The 23,714-nt window shown below is 36.9% G+C and overlaps 1 protein-coding gene across 1 annotated transcript in view; it reads left to right on the top strand.

Moving 5' to 3' along the window:
* The window catches only part of FOXK2 (forkhead box K2), a 58,822-nt gene extending 36,196 nt beyond the window's left edge, over window positions 1-22,626 (top strand). The window contains exons 3-10 of the mRNA XM_049812611.1: window positions 8,187-8,381; window positions 11,144-11,291; window positions 11,736-11,882; window positions 14,812-15,005; window positions 15,822-15,997; window positions 17,032-17,328; window positions 17,572-17,781; window positions 20,710-22,626. Of these exons, the coding sequence (XP_049668568.1) occupies window positions 8,187-8,381; window positions 11,144-11,291; window positions 11,736-11,882; window positions 14,812-15,005; window positions 15,822-15,997; window positions 17,032-17,328; window positions 17,572-17,781; window positions 20,710-20,906 (1,564 nt within the window). The 3' untranslated portion in view covers window positions 20,907-22,626. The remainder of the gene's footprint in view (window positions 1-8,186; window positions 8,382-11,143; window positions 11,292-11,735; window positions 11,883-14,811; window positions 15,006-15,821; window positions 15,998-17,031; window positions 17,329-17,571; window positions 17,782-20,709) is intronic.
* Window positions 22,627-23,714: the final 1,088 nt, after the last annotated feature.

Raw genomic sequence — 23,714 nt, 5'->3', positions numbered from 1 at the left:
AGAATTGAATATAATTTCACAGGAATATGTGTTTATTACTTAGTTTGTATTTGCTTTTAGTGGTTCAGGAATATTCCTGTTGTCGTCATCAATATTCTGTTGTCGTCATCAATATTCTGTTGTCGTCATCAATATTCTGTTGTTGTAGGATCATTTTTTAATGCAGACAGGCTTGTTCCAGATCCTTCTGAAGGGGGGTTAGCACCATTCCTGTAATGAATACCAACAACTTTACATACTTCTTATGCACTTGCTAAAACATGAGTGGCGAAATATGTAACCTAGGTTTCCTGTGGGGGAGCCATTAATTTACAACTAGATCATATTTCCAGCCTGTGCTCAGAATTTGGTGAAAGTATTTTGTTGGCCAACTTGAATTAACATGAGGCTACAGCAATATTTCATCACTTCTGATGATGCATAGATCTTTGCTTTAGAATCTTAAGACATCTGAGTGTATAGATAGATCAGTGATCTTCTTCTTTAGGGTGTTTTTTTCATTCTGCTTTATGTCACTGTGTAGATAGTGATGGCACACCTGAAAAAACACACAAATACTTGTGAAAAGTGTGCCCAATGCTTAGAATAAAAAGTCTAGTTGCTGGTTTAAAAATCTGAGAGTGTTTTGTTCCTCATGGTATTAGAGGTCAAGCTTGCTATAGAGCCCTCACATTTTCTGTTTGTGGAGGACATGCTTTGCAACTATTGATCTTTGGTCAACAGAAATCAATTGCAAAGGATACAGAGAATTAAGGGAAACACGCATGAGGTCATGATTCGCTCCCCAGAGAAAAAAGCTGCAACTTTTTAAAGGGCATTTTGGGTAACCTCTAGAAGTGTCCTGACTAGTAATGGCCAAACATAATTGAATGTAAATTTATGGTAAATTAGCCAAATCAGGACTTAGTTTAAAACCATGGAGGCAGGGAGGAGGAGGAATCCATCCTAGCACAATGTGTATGTGTACATGTACTTGTAGGAAGTGATGCTGTGTTCCTGCTGGGGTAGTTTCTCACATTGCTGCACGGGGTGTGGTCAAGTGCAAGCAGAAGAACATTAAAAACTTCCTTTTTAAAAGGTTAGTAGAGGAGTTGGGCTTTATGTTTCTTTAACATAAATTTTAGAAGTAATTTTTTTTATCTCCCCCTCCCCCCAGTCAATAGAGGAAAATGGATACTCCTTTCTTCTATTACCAGCAGTGTAGAAAGTTCTACAAAAGTAATGTTTAAGCTAACATTTCTGATAGGAGCACAAGGTTATACCTCATGTAGATGAACAAGCACCTGTATAAAAAATTGCCCATGGAGAAAGTTCTCTCTGTTTTGGACAAGAAAATAATTATAATCTGATTAGTATCATAATATACTGGATCACCCTTTTTCAGTGTATCTAAAATTTCTTACACTCTTGGCATTTTTCTTATTATGGGTAAGTTTTAGGGCAGTACTTTCTTATGTAATCCTAGAAGAGACCTTGTAAAACAAATTTCTGAACAGTTATTTGTGTTTAAAGAGTCAAGGAAATGCTTACTACAAAAAAATGTGTAATTTTATTCCTAATTACCTATACTTTATTAGTAATCATGCAGTGCTGGGGGTTTTCAGGTGGCTATTTAATAATGTGACTATTTGGATGGGTTTATATATCTAGCTTCATTTTTAGTTTGGAAACCTGGATTTTTAACTGTTAGGTACTTTAAGATTATCTTGAAATTTTGACTCTGCTTTGAAGCAGTTCAGTTAAATTTGTCTTCTTTTAATAAGTTTTGGGTTTGTTGGTTCTGTTTAGTTCTAAAGGTGGTGATTCTATCCTGGAAATGGACTGCAGTATTGACTTCCAGTTCACTTAAACACAGCCCAAAGTCTTAAAAATAAATTCTGGATGTGAATAATTTAGTATGCCTGCTCTTGGTATTGAGCAGTCAGAAACCTTTTGGTATAAAATTCAGCAGATGAAGTTAGAAAATGTAATTGTGCTTCTTTTGGAAAAGGGTAGGCAGAGTGAAGCAGCCACTTTATCTTTGGTATGGGAATTGTTGTGTTTTTCCAAGTTAACAGAAGTTATTTCTTTCAGGTATCTCCAAGACATGGAGTTGCATCTCTTCTTACAGATTTCCTAGTGGTTTGTTTGTGTCAGTTTGATCTGAGAGAGGAACTGAGCTCAGCTCTTTCTTTAGAGATGCACCTTTTTCTCAGGACATGAAGGCTCAATACACAGACTTCACAAAGACTGTATTTTTTATCTCCATGATATGTCTAGTTGCTTTTGTAAAGACTCATCTTTTAAGACTTGCTTTTTTAAATAATTGGTTAAAAAATAGCTGGATCTAGTTTATAATTAATTTCCTAATAATCTGATGAAATCACTAACAAATGAAGCAGCAAATGGAGAAAAGATGAAATTGCGGTCCTTGTTCTTTCATACTAAAATTTACCCATTAGCAGGAAGTCATACAAATTGTGATTTCTAAGTACCATGTTCCTATGGGCACTTGAATGCCACCCAGTTTTGACATGCTGGTCTTAGATTTCATTGACATCTGTTACGTCGAATGGTGCAGAGGAAGTGGTACCCACGTGTGGCTTTCTAACCTTGTAGAATTGGGGTCAGTGCTGTTACTCATCAGTGACTGGGGACATGGGACAGAGAGTACCTGTTGCAGGTCACAGATAATGCCAAATTGGGGGTGGGGAATGGTTAATATGCTGGAGGGCAGGGCTGTCATCTCGAGGGACACGGGCAAGCTGGAGAAACTGACTGACAGAAACCTTGTGAAGTTCAGCAAAGACAAGTGTAAAATTCTGTGTCTGGGTTGGCTAAAGGCTGGGAATGACTGACTGGGGAGCAGCTCTGCAGAGAAGGACTGAGGGTCCTGGGGGAGAGGAGGTTGTATGTGTTTCAGCTGTGCACCCTTGTGATGATGGAGTCTGGCCTTGTATCGGGCAGTCACGGTGTCTAGTTTTGGGCCTCCAGTACAAACAAAACTAATGACGAACTGGAGAGGTGAGGGGGGGGGGGCTGCTGAGATGCTTAGGGAGCTGGCACATATGGCATATGAGGAGAGGCTAAAGGACCTTGATTTTTTTTTCTTTTTTTTTTTCCTGGAGAAGCCCAAAGGTGGATCTAATTGCAGCCTTCCCCTGCCTAAAGGGTGGTTGTAGAAAAGGTGGAGCCAAACTGTGCTGAGAGGCGCACAGTTCAAGAATGAGCAGCTGTAGCAAGTTGCAACCAAGAAATTATACCTGGACAAATGAGGAAAAACCTTTCACCATTAGAGTGGCTAATTACAGGAATGAATTGCCCAACTCTGTCCTTGGAAGGCTTCAAAATTTGATTAGACAAGGCCCTGAACAACCTGGTCTAACTTGGAAGTTAGCCCTGCTTTGAGCAGGAGGTTGGGCTAGAGACCTTCAGAGGTCCCTTGCAAATTCAATTTCTCTGTGGTTCTATCTGAATAATGGAAAAAGAACCAACCAAACCAGCAATTTTTGCTTTACTTTTAAAATACAATTGAATCAAAAGTGGGCCTGGCAACATGCACTGTAGTATCTTGCTGGTGACTTAAGCTTCAAAGTGTGCATATTTTCTACCAGAAGTATAAATAAAGTAATTGCCTGTGAGGTTCATTTTTACTGGAGTGATGGGGAAAGACTTAATTGGGAGGCGAGTCGTCGGTCGGTAAGAGGAATTAGAAAAGGGATTGGTTTCAAACCTTCCTTCCATGGAGGGGAGGCCATATCTAGAAGTATGGTGATTTCCATGGTTTTTGTTAATTCCCTGATCAAAATAGGGGGGGAGAAGGAAGTACGAATAGCATCATCTTAGCCTGCTGTACTTTCAGAGAAAACCTAAGTTGAAGAAGGTCTGTTTAGTGCTACGGGTGTTGTTAATTACCTCAGTTTCTCTTTGAGGTGAGTTACGCTGTTGCCCATGCTCGTGTTTAAAGTATTTGAAGTAAAAAATCGACAAAAGTAATCTTCCAGATGTTGACTGGGTTCTTTTTTGTGGGTCTTACCTTTTTAATGTAAAAAGTTGAAGCTCTCCTTGGCTTTCAGTAAATCAACAAGATTTTGAAAACTCTCACCTTATTCTTTTAGATCTGTTTAAAATATAGGGGGATCCTTAAGTTAACAGGTGTTCTGTGTCTTAGTCAGTGTGAAAGAAATGAACTGTACAGTTGTAACTACCATGACTTGGGGGGTTATTAGTGCCAAACCCCTGTAATCTATTTGAATGTAAAATCTGGAGGTGCTGATAAAAGGAGCAGTAGGATGGCAGCTTCTGTCCAATTTCTGTCCTGGTTCTTAAAAGACAATTAAAACGGAATAATTCAAAGGATTCTGAGGCACTGAGTGTCATAGCAAGGTTTACGTACAGGGAGGAAATTGAATTCCTACTTCCATGTTTTGGTTCCCCACGTGGAGACAGGATGGAATTCCTCATTTTCAATCAGATGGTATTTTCATATAGGCAGAATTACAAGTGTTTAATTAGCTTTTCCCTGCAGTACAGATAGAACTGCAGAGGCGAAGTGAGAAAATATTAGAAATACAGGTGTGACAAAACTAGACTTGGCACATATTCCCACAAGACACTTACCTGGCACCCTACAAAGTTGCTAAAATCTTCAGGGATAGTGCCTAGATCAGCATGTCTCTGTTTTGCTGGGAGCTGTAGAGATAGTTAGAGTTTTCTAGGGAATAGTTTGAAATGATTTGATGCTTCTTGTCTGTTTTCCAGTAGTCAACCCAGAATGAACTTTTTAAAAAAGAATAATTAGGATCATGAGTTGCATTTTAGTTGTGACACCTCTGCTGCAGTTTCCTAGATTGCACACTGTCCTCCTTTGTGATGCTCTGTAGAAAGCACAAGGCAAGTACTCATCATAATCAATAGATGTACAAAATTATTTAAGTATGGATACTGTGAATAGTTTTTTGAAATATGTAAAATACAACACTGGCATGTCAGCTAAATAGTGCTATTTGTTTTCATCACTTAGATACCTAACAGACTTTTCATCATGTAACTGTTTAAACATGGATGTTTTGTAAACATTTGTTTTTAGGAATCTGTTGGATCAATCTTGGTGCCTCTGTTTGATTTCCTACTCTGAATGGCATCATCCTACAAAGGCAGAATGGTAGTTAGTTGAGTAGGTGAGGTATAGAGTGACAGCTTGCAAAACTACACCTTTTTTTTTTTTAAGTGGGTTGTATAGATGAGTTTCTTCTGTAGCAACCATCCTGTGGTAGCACATCCTGAAACTATTGCAAACACTTTAAACAGTGAGTAAAATCAAATTCAGCTTGCTGTTGACTAAATGTTTGATCATGTCTCTCCCTGTGGTGTGCTGTGGTTTTTGTTTAGTTCATTGTATAACTAAAGAATATGCCAAAACCAACTTGATTCTGATCAAATTAAAATGTGTTCCTTGCTTTGATTTTGGAAATAAATGTAATACGTTTGTGTTAATGCAATTTATTCAGAAAACCTGTTGGTTAGTATACAGTCTTTATTCTGCTTTTTGGCTGAATTCCAGCTATAAAAAAAAAATGTTTCTATTAAAAAAACTCTGTTTACAAATATGAATCAATTGAGAGATGTGGTGTTTTGATAATACTCAGGTGTTTGCATGTTCTAACCAGACAGTGATTTTGAAGTATATTGTGTCGTCCTTAATAACACTGGCCTTTCAAGCTCAGCATGTGAAATGTTGTAAACTGTGACAGTGACACCTTTAGGTTTTAGTATAGTTCCTGACTATAAGATGTTCTGAGTTTGTTTGGCCCATTTATAGCCTATACAGTACCCTTGATTAGTCAAAGCTCCTGGGTTTGGGGGTGTTTTTTGGGTTTGGTTTCTTTGTTTCCCCCTGCCTCCCTGTCCCAAACTTGGTCGACATTTGAGAGCACCATGTCTCTGCTATACTTTGAAATCTGTGCTTTAGTCTTACCTGAGTAAGCTGCGCTTACCTTTTTTGTGAAAGATACCCACAGGGGAGATAATGCATTAAGCTAGTGCAATAGTGTAAGAAGGGAGATGTTTTAATATGCATACTTACATGTAATGTTGGAGGAGTTGTTGAGTATATGTTTTTTGTGTTTCTGTATTTCTGGTCTGAGTTGTGAAGATCTACCTCCTCCCCATCCTTACCCCACCCCAGCACTGTAGGACTCTGGTTGCTCATTATTATGTACTGGGTTATTTTACTAGCCAGTAAGAAATCCAACAGTGAATGAGCATCTAAAGCTATGTCTGGTTCTTCCCACGTTTGTCTTAAGTTGAAATAAGCTTGGTCTGAAAAGCATTAAGTTAAATAAAGGCTGTAGAACAGGTGACTAAAATTTAAACCTGTCTCTATGACCAACAGATGTTCTTGTTCACAGATTTTTAGCAAAAACGATGTCTTTGGCTACCCTCTTTGCATACATTTGAGAAGTGGTGTTGTCATTATTGCTGATTAACTGAAATGTTTAGAAAACGTTTTTTATTAGCAAAACAGCTGAGACCTCTTTCAATTGTCAGTAAAAATATAAGCAAATATACTTTCTACTGGAAAAAGTAAAGAAATTAGTTGTTACTGAAGATATTAAAAAAAAAAAAAAGGAAAAAAATAAATAAAAAAAAGAAAACCAACCCAGAAATTTGTCCATTTAACTTTCTTGCTGAAATACATGTGCAGTTTTTTGGCATAGATTCTGTTCCTAATTTAGTACATTGAGCGTGTTTCAGAAATAGGTCGTCTGTTAAATTCGGACATGGTCCATACTGAGAAGTAAGACTGAGAGAAAAGGAAGGTCATTGTTGATTCTCTTTTTCCTCATCCTTGGGTGTGTATTGTAGGAAAAAAGAATCACTGCGGTGCATGTGGCAAGAAACGTAGTGAATATCAAATGCTGCCTTTGTTCTATAAACATCCTTAGATTAATTTTAAGAAATAAAAACCAAAACATAAGAGCTGGTGTTTTTAAGGCTACTCCACAGCTGAGTGTTCCTTCCAATTCTTACATCACTTTTATGTTTAATATATTTTTCCAGAGAAATGATCACTTTTGTTTACAGTCTGTATCTCGTATTCATAGCTACATTTCTTAGGCCTGTTCCAGCATGCTGTTGTTTCATTTCTTTATAAAGCTAGATCTACCCAGAATCACTCTAAAAAATTTTTTTTCTAAGGTTTGTTTCTGGGTGTTGTGGCAATGGAAAGTCCTTTTCATCATGTAGAAGAGGTGTGTAAATATAATTGTGGGTTTAGTGCTGAGTGTCATTTAACAGCTTCAGAAAGGGCAGATAGTAAAGTTATTTGAACTGTATTTTTATTGATGCTTTTGTTGAGAGAAAATTAAGTTTCTTGTTTGCTCAAGCTGTTTATTTACTGAGAAGTTATAAATAGCCTGTTCTGTTTAATTGGGTTAACTTCTAAATGCTATATACAGAGATGTAGAAAGGAAAATACTCAAAGGTGCATTCATTGTATTTTATTATCCAGATTTTTAAACAATTGCGCATTGTTAATTTATCATTAGTCTTTAAATTTGGGCATGCAATCTTCGGTAATATACAAAAATGGACAATTTATTGAAATTGGCTCTTAAATTCAGCTCTGAAAAAAGATACTTGAGTGTAGTACTACAACAGCAATATACTCTGTAAATGATCAGAATTAGGATTGATATGTGTTTAGTTTAATAAGTATTTTAAGAGAAAAGAAACCAAATCTTTTAGTTAGACCAGTGTATGAAAGTGGGTAGACCTCAAATTGGCCAACATTTGCGCTTGTGATTAATTTTGATATCATGGACCTACTTGTTCGTTTGCCGAAGCTGTTCTTTGGCATCATAAAATAACAGTCTTCTGTCTTCAAAATGGTACTTCTTTTAGGGATAGTTGCAAGATCAGGATGAGCCTCAAGAAATGTAGAGACAACACATAAACTGCCCTTGTTACAAAGAATTGCATTTTCTTATATTTCTTCCCAAATTTTAAAATTGCTTACTTGGGGATCTTTTTCTGGTCACACTGATCTTTCTGTATGTTCTGTAAAATGAAGATGGTTACAGGTAATTACATAAGATACTGTACCTTTTCATTTTTTAAATAAGGTTAGGTGATATGTGCAAGTAATGCAGAAATTCTTACATTCTGTAAACAAGTGACTTATATATTTGTTTTTTATTTTTCAGCTGTACTTTCAGGTTTCCCAGCACAAACATCAAGATAACTTTCACAGCTCTGTCCAATGAAAAGAGAGAAAAACAGGAGGCCCCGGAGTCCCCAGTGAAGCCTGTGCAACCCCAGATCTCTCCCTTAACAATAAACATTCCAGACAACATGGCTCACCTGATCAGCCCTCTCCCTTCTCCCACAGGAACTATCAGGTATTTAAACCCTGCACATTGGATATAGGGCAATACATGGTTACAGGCTTGAGATAGCTTTGTAATTCATTGTAAGTATTTTGCTTTTGTGGTACAAGTTAGGTGAAGCTCAGCATTACCTGCCTTGGAGAAAAGCACCATTCTGCTAACTAATAAAGTCAGTTGCATGAACAACCTTTAATATTCAAATTTAATAAGTTAAGTGTGTAACAGTTTGCTCAGAAGCCTGGCATTCTTAGAACAGCAAAAGAGCATATCTTTTTCTTGCATTCCAGGTGATTTAGGTTGCTTTTTACTCTTGCATGCTTACGGCAACACTTTAGATAAGTCTAAATTATACTATTTTTAAACATTCTCATTAGTTACTGTTCCCCTGAAGTCTATCATCGGAAAAAATGTTTATCATTAGTGTGGAAAATAGACTGATCCCTTACTCCAGAAATTTGTTACTGATGAGTCATTGCTGGAAGTAAACAGATGTTTTACTTAAAATACAGTGTAAGATGTGGAGTTTAGTGTAGGGAAGTCTTCTGCAGGGGAGGTTAATCTGTTTTTTTTACTTGCTGTGCTGCTTGATTTGCTAATTGTAGCCATTGTCTGACTTGTTCTTTGGAACCAAACTCAATTAAACATAAGCAAGCTGTCCTCACAAACTGATAAAATTAGTTTACATACAATTTTGAAAACTCATAGAAAGTTCAGGAGCAAGAGTTTATTTAAAGGCACTGAAAATTGCATTTCAAAGTCACATACATGCTTTTGAAAGTTTTTTCTTCTCCTCTCAGTTCCTGTGTCTTCACTTGAGTGAAGGACTGTTAATGCTTGATTTTTAAAAATGTAGATCTGGTTAATGAAATTTGAATGTAAGGGTAATTGACTTCTTTCATGCTTGCCAAGATCTTGATCTCAATATTGTGGTGTTTAATGAGATCTATATAAATGGTGGAAGTAGACAGAAAAGAGATCTAGACTTGACTGTATAACAGGTTTGCTTTCTTATTAAAATTCAGGGAAAACATATTTTGCCCAAGAAATGACAGAGCAGCTCATAAATATTTCAGATAAGATCACATATATCACCACAGTCTTTGCCTCACTGTGAATTTTGTAATTCTCTTCAGGGCTTTCATGCACCTGTTGACTATAGTTTATTACCAAAAAAAAAAGATTACACTTTTGAGTCTATTTTGAGAGCAAAGCTTGACAGTTTCTCTTCAAATCATCCTGTTTTGTAGAAGACTTGTAAACTTGCTTTGATTATACCATATGTGTCGCTTTGTCAATATATGCTAAAGTGAGCACAGTAGAGGGATGTTGTCAGCTGATATGTGAAAACATAGAACAGCAGTGACCTATATTTAAAAAAATAAATAGTTACCCATTTCAGCTCTAATCAAGGTTTCTTCCATACAACACTTAAAAAATCCAATCTCCCTTGTATAGTATATCATTAGTAGCAAAACGTTGGTGGATTTCTTGTGATGTGAAGCTTAAAAGATTTTTTTTTAAAAATATATATTGCCCAATCTAAAGTGCCTGCCTTGCTTTTGTACATAAAAAGGGAGGTAGCAAAAAGCTTGAGAGGCCAGGCAGACAAACAAAACTTGACAGATGTAAATTTGTTAAAGCTTTATTGTATAAATCTAAATAACATTCTCTAACTTTATTGGTTACTGAGTGTTTTGAACCATAGATTCAATTTAGGTTAAAGATTGTCTTTGGAGATAAAGCTCGTTCTGGGGGCACAGCAGGCTTTGTCATTCTAATTTTTAGTTAACTTTTTTTGAATTTCTGAGGGCTGTTTTGAAATCAGTTACAGCGTGAATTGCTGAGAAGTATACCTCATTGTAGAGAACTGCTGAAATGTTTTTTGGAGAGGGGGACAGACATCACCCAATGACTGTCTCTTTCCCGTTGGCTAAGTGAGAATTGTAGAAGAAAATTGGCTTTGTGCAGCTATGGTTCCTGTGGACTGTGCAAGGCAGGGAGACAAAGAAAGATGGTACAGTGGAATTATATACAATTATATCTTTGTTTTTCTGTGATGGATAGTAAAATGTGAGGTGTCAAGAGACACTTCTTTGGTTTGGCACTATCTTTTTTGCTTTGTAACAGTTTATCTACTCTGTTGGCCTAATGCTGTGTTAAATTAGATGAGTCAGTGATGCTGCATCCCATTTACAGTTAGGTTTATGATTTTTATACATATCTATGTGTGTGTATGTATGCACACATACCTGCAAACACTTAAAATAATGTTGGTTTAGATTTAAATGAGAATCAAACCTTTTTTTCCTCATTGGTCGCTCTATTTTCTCAAACATGCAAAAATACTGCACAGGAGAGACTTTTTTTGAGCGGGTTGAGTACAAGCATATGGCAGAAATTTCATGCAAGATGTGTTTCTTGTTTCAAATGAGTGTCTTAAAATTTGTGGTTGCTTACATAGTTGAAGTGGACTTTTCTGTTGGCAAATCTTACACAAATACAGTACAACCTAATAAATCAGTTAATCCTTTTTCCTTTGAGTAGGAAAGCCTGAGCTTCATTTGACAGGTTTCTTCCTGCAGTGATTTTAATTCCCATGGATGAGTTAGAAAGGCTTGGAAGATGGGGTTTATAATGGAAATACTGACAGACCCTTAACTGTAGTCTAGAAGCTCTGGTAGTGGGCTTTTCTGCAATAAGAGCTTTTTGATTAGACATAATGTGGTGATATACTGTATAACAAAATAGTAGGATCTTCTTTTTATGCTCTACAGTGCTGCAAATTCCTGCCCATCTAGCCCCCGTGGTGCAGGCTCTTCAGGGTACAAAATGAGTCGTGTAATACCATCTGACCTACATTTAATGGCTGACAATTCACAGTCAGAAAATGACAAGGAAGCATCGGGTGGAGATAGCCCAAAGGTAAACATTGTTTGAAATCAATCCCATAAATTACATCTTAAGTGAATATAAGACTTATGAAATTTTGTTTGTTAAAATATATACACTAAGTCATAATTTAACGTTACAGACTTTAAAAACAATTTGTAGGTTTTTGTGATTGGATGTGTTTTATTTATTTATTTATCTCTCTTCCCTTTGTGGGAGGGTCTCTGTGTATTTTCAGTTATATGTCTGTTTATAGGCTATTGAGAATTCATTACTGTTGTATGTTTCTCCAAATCTTTAATATTATCTTAAAATCTGCTAATCAGAAGAGCACAATTGTCTTAGTTTCTTTTCTGTCTCAAGATTTTGGTCATCCAAAAGTGCCTTTTTTTAATTGTCTTTTGTAAATTTTGATTTAGAAAGGGGCATGTGTATCTCTAAAGTTCATTGATGCCGACTTTTCTTTTTTTTGTACAGGACGACTCTAAGCCACCTTACTCCTATGCACAGCTAATAGTACAAGCAATTACAATGGCACCTGATAAGCAGCTTACACTAAATGGAATTTATACGCACATAACTAAAAATTATCCGTACTACAGGACAGCAGACAAGGGCTGGCAGGTAAATTTGATTTCTGGATTTTTTTTTTAATTTTTTTTTTCAGTTGTAAGTAATACTGGCAGCTGTAAAGGGTCATAAGAAGTCAATTTGTGAGCCTAACAGCCCTTCATGAATAGAATTTGTCAAATGAGCGTTCTATCTTTTTCCCGATTGTAAGTTCTCCAACAAAATAGGCAATTTACATTACTCTGTATTTGAAACATTGCTTTATTCATGGAGTGGTATTCTCTAAACCTCTAAGAGGGATACATACAGACTTTTGGGGAAGAAAAGTACAATTGGCACTGTGGATTTAAATATACGTATGCTATCTAGGAATGTAGTTTACACTTGTGTAAACATCTGTATTGTTATCTTGAGATAAAATTAAGATATTAAATGTTAGAAGTTTGGTTATATTTGAAAACAGTGGTCTTGACCATGCAATACAGTGAAGGAACCACTGTGTGTTATCTGTTGTTATCTTGCACTATTATGTGCCCTTTTTTATTTGTGCAACATAGTCTATTTGTGAACTTAATTGTTTCTGTACTGAGTTAGACCAAACCCTTCAATTCTGTAGAATTAATTTCTGCTTTCTTTTCATTTTTAAAGAGACCAACCTTAGCATTTGCCAGGATGACTAACCCGAGTATGAATCAGTCTGGCATAGTCTTTCCAGATACGCATAAAGGTTTGATGCCTTTGCTGCTGTTTTTAGTTTCAGCGAAGGACAGAAGAGCACAACTAGCAGGACTGGCCAGTTTGCCTGTATAACATTCAGACTGCACTGTTGGTCATGGAGTATCAATTTCACTGTGTTGCTGCTTAGTACAGTCATGATCTGCAACAGAGGCATGCTCTGAAGTTATTTTCAGGGAAGTAAAACTTGGAGAGACTGGGGGAGGGGAAGAGTGAAGAAGTGCTAATACTCTACTTGCTGTACAAGTAGAAGACTAAAGAATACATGCTGTCTCAGTAGTAGAATAGATTTTTAAATATTAATCACATACTTATTTGTCATGGGGCCTATATGAAAGTTGAATCACTCTTAGAGGAATTCCAAGGTTAGCTGGGAATGTAACTCTTCCTAGCTTTTTGTTAATGGTTTGGCAAGTAAAGGGCTTAGCTGTTGTTGTGGCTAGGAAGTCTCTTTTGTTTCCTTTTCGCACATAAGCAGTGCAGAATCCTTGCTGCAGTCATACTAACAGATCTGTTTTAGCAACAAGATTCTGTTTATAAAACGTTGGTGTGCTTTTTGCTTCCTATTCTGAAATATCTTGAATATCTGTGAGTATAATGCTTCTTTATGTAAGCATCATGGAACCAAATGTGCATACACTGTAATGCTTGGTTAAAGAATTCTGCCTTAGAACAGTGTATGTATTTCGATGTATAATACTTCACAAAACCAAGGTGATAGACACAGCAGATGTAGTATGTTCTGGAATAATTAATTAGCACCTATTCATAGAAACAACTGGAAAAGCTGAAAATCAGGTGCTCTTCAGTCACTAGTCATATAAAGCACTGCTACAACACTAACAGGTGTACCCCATGTGTGAATAGCTCTGCTAGCTTTTGTCCATCAGGTGTTAGATTACAGTTAGGGTGACTTATAGATGTTTTAAATAATATTTGAGGCCATATATGCACATATTATTCAAAACATAGAGTACGTGCATGTGTATAATATCCAAATCCTATACCTTAATAAATAGTATTGAGGTATTTGTATCCTTTATTATATAAAGGTCTCATTTTGTTGAGCACTTGACTCTTCTTCATGAACTTACTTTAGCAGGTACTTTTGGATCTACTTTTTTATTCTAGCATATGGAGAAATAAATACAATTTATAAACATGTTCTTGGCATCTTTCTAGTTCTGTTTCAATTTTTGGCAGGGAAAACCATTTCTGGTTTCATCAGTTTGCATTTAAGAAACCATACATGGTTATCATTGCTTTAAGTTTTTCAAACTTGCCATCAGGGTCATGAACTCAGACATTTGAGTAAGATTTGCACTTGATTTGGCAAATTTTTGAGAGCTTTTGATAACATAAAACTTTTTCTCCATTTTTCCCCCTGTTCCACCACAATTGTTTCAGTATGTATGCCTATCATTATTTTCTTCTTGTTCAGTTATAAGATTTAGAGAGATTTGGGGTTTATCTCTTTTAAAAAGTTTTTAAAAAAATCAATTATATATGCTAAGTCAAGCATATGTACAGCCACTTCAGGGTGTTATCAGTTTTCTACATCTCTGAAGAACTGCGTGTGTTTTAGCATAGTGAGGATAAAGTAATGTGCAAACTACTAGAGTGCAGTAACAAAGATCTCACTGAAGAGCTGTTTTAGGACCTACTGCCATTTGTTGTTTTTCTAGACACACTAAATCCTTGGCTCCTTTGTTGAGACAGACTGGACTGTGGGTGAACTCACAACAATCTAGCTCCATTTGGAACTTGTGTAATTTAACCTTTTCTTTCTGTATTGTGGAACAGTAACAGGATTATCATATAAGATCAGGATCAGCATATGCTGTATTTTACTGGCCCTCCTAGAATGAACTCACATTTTCTTTGACACCTGGGGAAGGGTGGTGTATGAGGACAGATAATTTTTTTTTTTTTTTTTACACTGCATTATGCGAAAGTATTTGTAGTGTTCCAGCAGTTGTTGCAATCACCATGTTTCTCATTAGGGAATTAAGTGGGATTCCTGTTATTGCCACATTAGCATACTGGGTTTTTAATTGTTGGGAAAGATTTGAAAAATGCAAGAGTCCTTTCAGGTTTATGGCACTGCCTTTGTAGTGCTCTGAGTTCTGTTGAATTAAGGAATTAAAGACCTGAACCCCGAGTCTCCTATAGTACGAACTGCTGCAGTAGGCCACATTCTGACTTGGAAAAGTTATATGAATTCTACATATTTTTTTATGTTCCATAGAATTCAATACGTCACAATCTCTCTCTGAATCGTTATTTCATCAAAGTACCACGTTCCCAGGAAGAACCAGGCAAAGGCTCATTCTGGAGGATAGACCCTGCCTCTGAAAGCAAATTAATAGAGCAGGCTTTTAGGAAAAGGCGGCCTAGGGGAGTACCTTGCTTTAGAACCCCTCTGGGACCACTCTCTTCTAGGTAAGGAAAAACAGATGAACAAAAAGACTATGGCTGTTGTTTAATCTTCAGGCTGATGCAGACTTGATAGTTTTGGATACAGTCACAAGTTTAGTAATTTAACTTCATCCAGACTCAGTATTTGAATTCTGTATGATTTACTAGGAGGCTGCCCCATACACTAGGCTTGTTTTTATTGCTTGTTTTTAGTGTTAACAAACTGACTCAGTTTGCATAACTAACTATCAGATTGTTAATGTAAGCAAGCCTTGCTGTACCTTTTTTTTTTTTTAACAGAGTTATAATTTAACTGCCATCTACTGCATTCTAAAACTGTTTGCAAAGAAAATTATCAAATACCGTCTACCATTTTATTGAACTTAGAAATGACAATTATGTATTTAGTTTTATAATGTTCAAGCAGAATTCATGATGGGGAAATACATGGGTTTAAATTACTCCCTCTGTAAAGTTATGGCCTTTCTGCTGGAGCAGATCTTTTATTACTTGCCCTGTAGACTGAGATTTGCTCATCATTCTTCTCCACCAGAAGAAATGTTCATGTTTCACAGATTGTTTAGAGAGTCTCCCTAAGAAGGCACCCAGCCACTTCTTCTGCATTAACTATACCTGAAGTTTCCTTTTAAATTCTGTCCCTGTTTAACAGAAGCTTTATAAAGATCGTCAGAACTGCTTTGGGTTGTAACTGTACTTGCCAGAAGGCAGAGGTGCCCTCCTGTGGGCAGTGTGTGTTACGGTCTGTTTAGAGGAAGGTCACTGTCTTTCACAGTTCAGAAGTTAAAACACATCAGCTGCTGCTTTCATTTTTAAATACAGAAGTGCCCCAGCTTCTCCTAATCACTCTGGAGTGTTGTCTGCGCACTCCAGTGGAGTCCAGACCCCCGAGAGTCTGTCCAGGGAAGGATCTCCAGTCCCAATGGAACCTGAGCCTAGTGCTATCCAGCCAAAACTAGCGGTAATACAAGAAGCGCGATTTGCACAGAGTGCCCCAGGTGAGGATTCCTGCAATAAGTGTGTGGGGGTGGGAGGTGGGAGAGGGCTACTACATAAATATTGCCAAAACTTCATATGTACACCAAAAAATCCATAAATATTTAACCTCTTCAACATTTATAGCAAATCTTTGATAAACACATAAACATGCCAGGGAAATTCTGTTTGCATACATACAGACTGTTATCTGTGTGCTGTTCCAGCACCTTTGATCACTGTGTTACTAAGCAGAGATTGTGCTTTTGTCCTGTATAGGACTGTATTGTCTTGTAACAGTTGTCACTTCCTTTCAAAACGTATTCTTTCTGGTTTAGGAAAAAAAACCTTTTGGGTTACATGGATTGCAGAAATAAGCAAGTGTCTTGCATGCATCTGTGGTCATGTCATCCTTTCAAAGGTGGGGGTAAAAAGAAAGGATAAAAGACAAGGAATAAATTTGCGTAATAAGAAATTTCCTATAAAAAAAAAAGAAGAGCGTGAGGCATGATGCAATAAAGATGTATTTGTTTAATTACCTTAGTTTATATACTTTTGCCGTCCTTTTTCTTGGTGATATTCTGGTACTACAGAAGTGCCGGTGACCATTCTTTGGCAAAGGCAAACATGGTCCTGAGCTGAACAGAGACACCAGGCTTTCCCCAGCCTAGGAAGCTGAGAGTTTTGCCAATGCAGACGTGTTCCACACAACACTTGAAGCACATGCATGTTCCCATCTATGGAAAGGAGTTTTACTAAATGAGTATTAAACATAGCTTTAGTAGTACAGCTACATTTGGGGAGAGGTGTGGGGGGGGGGCTTTTGCCCAAATGATGTGTGGGTCTTAATGAGCTAATACAGCACTTAACCTTGAATGTGTGGCTTGGAATAGCCATGTGTCATAATCTTCATTGTCCGGTTTTATCTTTTGGATCATTCAGGCATTAGCGAAGGAGGTTGTTAATCCTCTGAGGCTTTAGTGTTAAGTTTAAAAGAATGACTGGCTTAAAAGAAATAGTTAAAATTGGCAGCCTAATTTTTTCTCTTTCTTGGTAGGATCACCTCTATCTAGCCAACCAGTTTTAATTACTGTACAACGGCAGCTACCACAAACTATTAAACCCGTCACCTACACTGTTGCAACTCCTGTGACGACATCAACATCCCAGCAGCCTGTAGTTCAGACAGTTCATGTAGTCCACCAGATACCAGCTGTGTCTGTCACAAATGTGACTGGATTAGCACCAGCAAACACTTACACTGTAGCTGGACAGGCAGTAGTCACGCAAGCTGCGATGGTAACCCAGCCTAAGGTAGAACCTCAAGAGAATGGAGACCACAAGGAAGTAAAAGGTGAGAACCTGTACGTTAGTTGTTTTGCTAGCTCTTTATACAGAAGGATTATTACTTAAACTTAGTACCAGATGAATGCTTGAAATGTTTGCCCAAAACTGAAGATTTTGCATCGTAATTTCTCAGATATGTTGGAACTAGTAATAAAAAGCGATACTTTTTCACTGAGTGTTGGTTAAGTAAAAACAAATGGTTCTTTAACACTTTCTTGTTTTTAACAATGTTTTATCTTCTGTTTTTCAGTTAAAGTGGAGCCTATACCTGCTATTAGTCATGCTACAATAGGAGCTGCTAGTCGTATCATTCAGACATCTCAGACCACACCCTTACAGACAGTTACTATAGTGCAACAGGCACCTCTAGGTCAACACCAGCTACCAATAAAAACTGTAACACAGAATGGAACGCACATAGTACCCATCACCACTGCGATACAAGGACAGGGCAATGCTGGTATGTATTGTGTTAAGATGTTCTGTTGCCTTGTACGTGTTAAAACCTCAATATGACCATTGCTGAATTTTCAAATTCTCTTTCGTGTCTTTTGTAGTTATACTGAAAACTAAGTTCTACAAAAAATTTAGATTACAGCCTTGTAACGGATTTTTCCTTTCCTGTTTGTAAGAAGTAGCGTTTCTCTTCGTTGATGATTACTTGAACAGCTATTTATTCTCTTTGTGGTCATTATAGGGATGTACTTAGTGGTGACAACCCGTCCTCCCTCCTCCTTAAACCCAGGAGATAAACAAGTTTTTAAAGAAGTTCCTGTAAAACAGTGCCATTAAAATGGTAACTGCTCCCCAGATGATTTGTCAAGCACCAACCAACAGGAAAACAAGACAGAACTTGCTTGTGGGTTGGCTTTTTGAACTGTTACTTTTTATTCTGTTTTTATTGAACCTGTACTAAAAACAACAAAAATTCTGTAAGATTTTGAGATTCTTCTTGTCTGAATATCATCTTTCCCCTCTCAGACTCGGCAGTCTGAGTGGATAGCAGTACTTTTTCGTAATTTTTATATATTCACGCTTGTTCACAGAACGTTCAGTTTTGTTTTGCTTCGTAGGTGCATACAGCTTGTTCTAACAGTTTCACTTTCGTATGTTACGGGGTACTGAAGGAGCTTCTTTGTCATAAGATATGTTTACAGAAATAGTTTTAGGCTATCATATCAATTTATTGATATTATTGAAATATGCATTTCTGCTCTAAAGTCTTTCCAATGGATTGAATTATCTGCTTTGTTTCCTTTTTACTCTTCTTCCATCACTGACACTTATAGGTCATGCTAGGCATATTTAAGAAATGTGGCTGAACATAGGAGTAGAACTGTGGTGCTTCTCACTGTTTCACTGTGTGTGATAGGGTTGTGCTTACAGTGATGGGAATTTTCACTCTGAGATTCCTGGGCTTAAATACCTCATGAGATGTTTACATTTTGAACAGCAAGTGAGGTGTATTCCAGGTCCTGGTCTCTCTATTACAGTAACTCCTAAACCAGCAAGAAAACAGGTAATTCTTAGGCAGAGCATCTAAAGGGGGAACTAGGCCTACAGAAATATGGATTTATTTGTGTGTCTACAAACATGTGTGGGTTCACATACGCATATCTACGTATGTCTGTGTTCACATGCATACACCTGTATTTATGCACGCATTTGTGTTTGTGTGTGTTTGTCTTTGGAGAAAGAAGATTTGTGCAATCTGAAAGCTAAGAAATCCAGAGCAACTACTCTTCTAACATTTTTTATTTGTAGTAAGAAGGTGCTTTCTGATCTTACTCGCAGCAAAACAGTTTGGCAGCACTTTTTACTGTCTGTCAGCCTAACTGAAAGCTGTGAAGTCCAAAATAAATTCAAGTCTCTTACTGCAGAATAAAATTATGTAACTAGATATTATTTATTTCAACTTTAAGTGTGGATTTCAAACATTGTTGTTCTTTTGTGTATTTCATACTTCCATGCATCAGTTGTGGCTGCAGCCAGCAAGTCTCTTTCTACTAAACAGACCCCGGAGTGAATAATGCAGTAATAGTCTTAATGCATGTTTGAGAATGAGGGGCAAACTTGTTGTTTTTATTTAAGCAACAACAGATTTGCAGTAAGGCATTTTATTCAGAAGTAACTATCTTTATGGCATCTCCTCAGAAATTGTACAAGGAATAGCTTTTCTAATAAAGCTGAATAACTGTTGAGATACAAGAACAAATTATTTTACAGTTGCAGTGAAGCTTTTTGCATCAGGTAAATACTTTCTGAAGTATTTGTTCTACCAGTAAATACTAAGTACAAAACAGTTTGGTTACGTGCAGAGGTGATATTCCAGGTATTCTCTAGGATAGTTTACTAACAACAAATATAACAAGTTTAGCAAATAAATATGAAGTCTGTAAGGAATTCGTAAGCTCCACTAGCAGGGAATGCTGTAATAATGTTAGTAAAGTGGTGGTGCTGAAGAAAGGGAGCTTCTGTGTAAAAAAGCATGTGGTTTGGTAATGTTTAGATAATTTTTCATGAAATGCAATGAACAAGTAAATACATAATTAGTATTTTGCATTATTTGCAAAGACGTTTGAATAGTTGGTCTAATAAAGTCAGGGTTGATACTGAGAACTGGACTCCTAGGAACAAGTAGAAGGAAGGAACCTGTGGATGTCTCAGAAGGTTTAAAGGACTGTACTCGCCCATTAAGGATGACTTGTACTATCTTTTCCATGGAATGAGATTAAAAACTGGTATAGGATGTTTGCACTGTATACATTCCTGTTGATATAATTCAGTTGTGCAGTTGAATCTAATCAAATGCATCATTTCTTAACGCTACTACTTGTTAAAGCACTGCCTTTGCCTTATGTTGTGGGTGAATGCCTCATTATCTGACAAAGCAGAATTGCTGCTTGAGTCGTGTGCATCTCAGGGCTGTGTGAATTGCATAGCTTTTCTTAAATACTTACGGCCACAGATGAATACGATACGGTGGTGCTCTCCTTCCAGGCCAAGTAATGCATTCTGCAGTGATCCATAGACATGGCCAGAAACTGCTGAAAGGGAATTTTGAATTCGCTTCCCAGTTCTCTCACAAATTACTGTGTAGATTGGCTTTCAGTCATTAAATCTTTGTCTGTCTTCAGCTCCCCATTGACAAAATGGAGATACTTCCCCATTCTCCCAATCTGCATGAATGTTGAGTGATTTGGGAAAATGTCCTTCAGGTTTGTACATAAAGATTAAACAGCTGGACCTGAATCTCAACTGTGATTGCTAATACCCCATATAGTACCAATAAGGGAATTCATCATTTTAATGAAAATGCAGATTTGCTTTCAGTATCATCTGTTTTGACAAGGATTAGGGTGCTGAAGTTTTTATTGTCTTTTTACAGCTGCTGCGAGTCCTTTGCATATGTTAGCAACCCATGCATCTGCATCGGCATCTCTTCCAACAAAGCGCCAGAATGGAGACCAGTCAGAACAGCAGGAACTCAAACGTATCAAAACAGAAGATGGAGAGAGCATAGTCATAGCTGTTAACGTGGACACCCCATCTGTGGCAGTGAGTGATAAAGGCAGCCAGAACTAGAAACTTAGGGGAGTTTTCTTTTTTTTTTTTAAAAAAATAAACTCCATGGTGCCAAAAGGAGACACTTAAATATAACACCTAAAATGTTGGAACATGTTCTCACGCAGTGGGGAAAGGGGCCCTGTGATCAGACTTCAACTTTCAGCACTGAAAAAAAACCAACACAGGTGGCCTTAAAACTTGGTAATTTAAAGTCAAACTGCAAAACATCTTGTTCCAGAGGCTGTGACCCCCCGCTCCTCCCTGCCCCCTACCGAACTGTGTACACTGAGAAATACAGTGTTGGGGAGGGCTGCAGCTTTAAAAAAATCTTTATCAGATTATTTTAAGGACTGAGTATCTCAGTGTAACGGCAGCATGATAAGCGCTTAGTGTGAACTGGTTTCAAAACGATTGTATATTCCTTAAAGGGAACAGAGGCAAGGAGCCATTTCCTACATCTTGGCAGCTAGCCTTTCATAATGACCTACCCGATGCAGTTGTTGGTAGATATGCAGTATTTTGTTGTTCACATGTGGAATTAGAAATTTTTGAGGTGTATTTTCATTTCTTTGCAAAATAATGGGGTCTTTGACATTTCAAATCACTCCATTTCTACTCCGGAAACTTTGGAATCACACAATACTTTTCATGTGAAATTTTGTTTGGTATAAAACTGAATGTAGGGTTTTTTTAACCAATGGAATGATTTACTTTTGTCTGTCCTGTTAAAGTTCAGATAAAGCTACTTTATTACATCTGCAAATTTTCATATTTTAGCAGTTGCCTGATAAATTTAATCAAATTTTATTACCATGTGTAGTGATCAAATGCTTCTTTGGGCTTGCATGTAACTGATTAGAAATTACAATGTAAATGAGCCGTTAACTGACGTAAAGAACTGCTATGAATTTGACCAGAGCTGCACTTACCTGTTTCTCTTTCTGCTACCTTTTGCTGTTTGTTACTTTGTGTTGACTTTGACTGTCCCTGGCATATTTTTCCAGTCTAAAGTAAAACAAAAGTCTCGCTTAATATTGTGTATGTTTAAGATAACAGACTGTTCTTCATTTAGAAAGATGAAATTCTTTATCACAAGTCCTTTTAAAAAGAGTAAAATTATCTTGTCAGAGGTATATTCGATATTTTTAAGCTTAAGCACCCATCAGTAGAAATTAATCTGACCAGTTTCTCCGTAACACTTTTGATGTCATACACTGACCTTTTGGGGTCTCCATTAAGAGTAGCTGTTGTGGTTTTCTAACAGTGGCTACCGTATTACTATAATAATTTTTTTTTTAAGTGTGTGTTCTGCAGTTGAACATTTTAAAATGTATTGGTAATTTCTCACTTTAATTGTGGTAATAGATTCCACTTTACATTTCAAAATTAAATTTAAACGTAAGGCTGCTGTTCAGTCTTTAATTCACATAACGTCTTATTTCCTCATGCAGTAAGGTGAGTGAAAGCTAGATAGTTGGCTTAATTTGAATCTGATTTTTGTCATTTTCTGTAATAATGATGCATTATTTATATTTCCTTTCTCACTACGAAAGGAAAAACTGTATTTTCATGATGGACTGAACAGTTTGGAGTGGTTTATTTAGGCAGCTTTTGGGAACTATTTACCTAAAGACCAAATATGAGAAATCTGTACAAGTTTTGTGTTCATCCACAAAATGGAACTGTTACGATGTCTCTGCAGATAATACATATTAAAAAACTATGAAAAAAAAAAAAACTCTACACAAGCTGAATTTATAACAGGCATTTAAAAAAAAGCATAACCTGAAAAGAAACATTTCTGTAAAATTGCAACATTTTCTTTAGAGGTTTTAAAAATAAAAAAGTAAAGTTTTAACATACTTTTTTTAAGAAAAAAATATCCAGTACTAGTAATTTAATTTGGTGTTGAATGAATTGACTAGAATGTGGTTTATTTTCAGAAGTGAGAATCTGTTCACAACTAGGGCTAGGTGAATAATAGTGTATAAGATTTTTTTAAATAAAATTAAATTTTATTCAGCAAATTAACTAAGTTGAAATTACTCAACAAGTGTGTTTGAAATATTTATGTATATTTTGGGGTGATTAATCCAACTTAGGTTGGCAGTGCCACAGGAAACACTATCAGACCAAACAAGCCAAAGTGATCCTTACTGTCGGTTAATGGTAGGCAAGCTGTATGTGATGTCCTCCTGGGTAGAGGGGGAAATGAGAACATGGTCTGGGTTCTGATTCTGTAATGTGGCGGTGTTTTACACTTTTTGGTGCGTGTGGAATTTGGCACAAGAATGCACCTTTTTTCAGATGGATAAACCCTTTGAAAAAGCTGTGTGATGTGAGAAAACTGCTTACGGTCTTACATGAAAATAACATCTGCTTATCCATGCTTTTGGTGATGCTGAGGAATGCTCATACGGGATAATCTCCAGTGCTTTTAACTAATGCAGACTTCTCTGTCTTGTGTGTCAGGCCTTACTAAACTGAGTTGTTGGGTTGTTGAAACAAAACTGTTCCCTGGTTTGTCTATGTATTTATGTGCTTCCCACTATTCATACAGTGATGGGTACTGCCTAATAGCAAGGGCTGAGTGAGACTCCTGTCGTGCTGCTGCTTCTGAGCTGATGCTCGTGGCCTTTCTTCAGTTGGTCTCATGTGCCGACCATCCTGGGCTCCTGCAGTCAATTTGATCTTTCTTTTGCAGATGGAAAATTTCTTCAGGTGATTTCATGGACGTAGAGATGTGACCTCTCTTTAGGAATGGATGTAACCTTTCCACTTAGCCTTTGTGTTTTATGATGCATGGTATTATTTCCTTTTGTGCTC

This window comes from Accipiter gentilis, chromosome 10 (assembly GCF_929443795.1).
Source record: "Accipiter gentilis chromosome 10, bAccGen1.1, whole genome shotgun sequence".
NCBI lineage: Eukaryota > Metazoa > Chordata > Aves > Accipitriformes > Accipitridae > Astur > Astur gentilis.
Note: the sequence above shows the minus strand (reverse complement) of the source record. Positions and strands in the feature narration are given on the sequence as shown.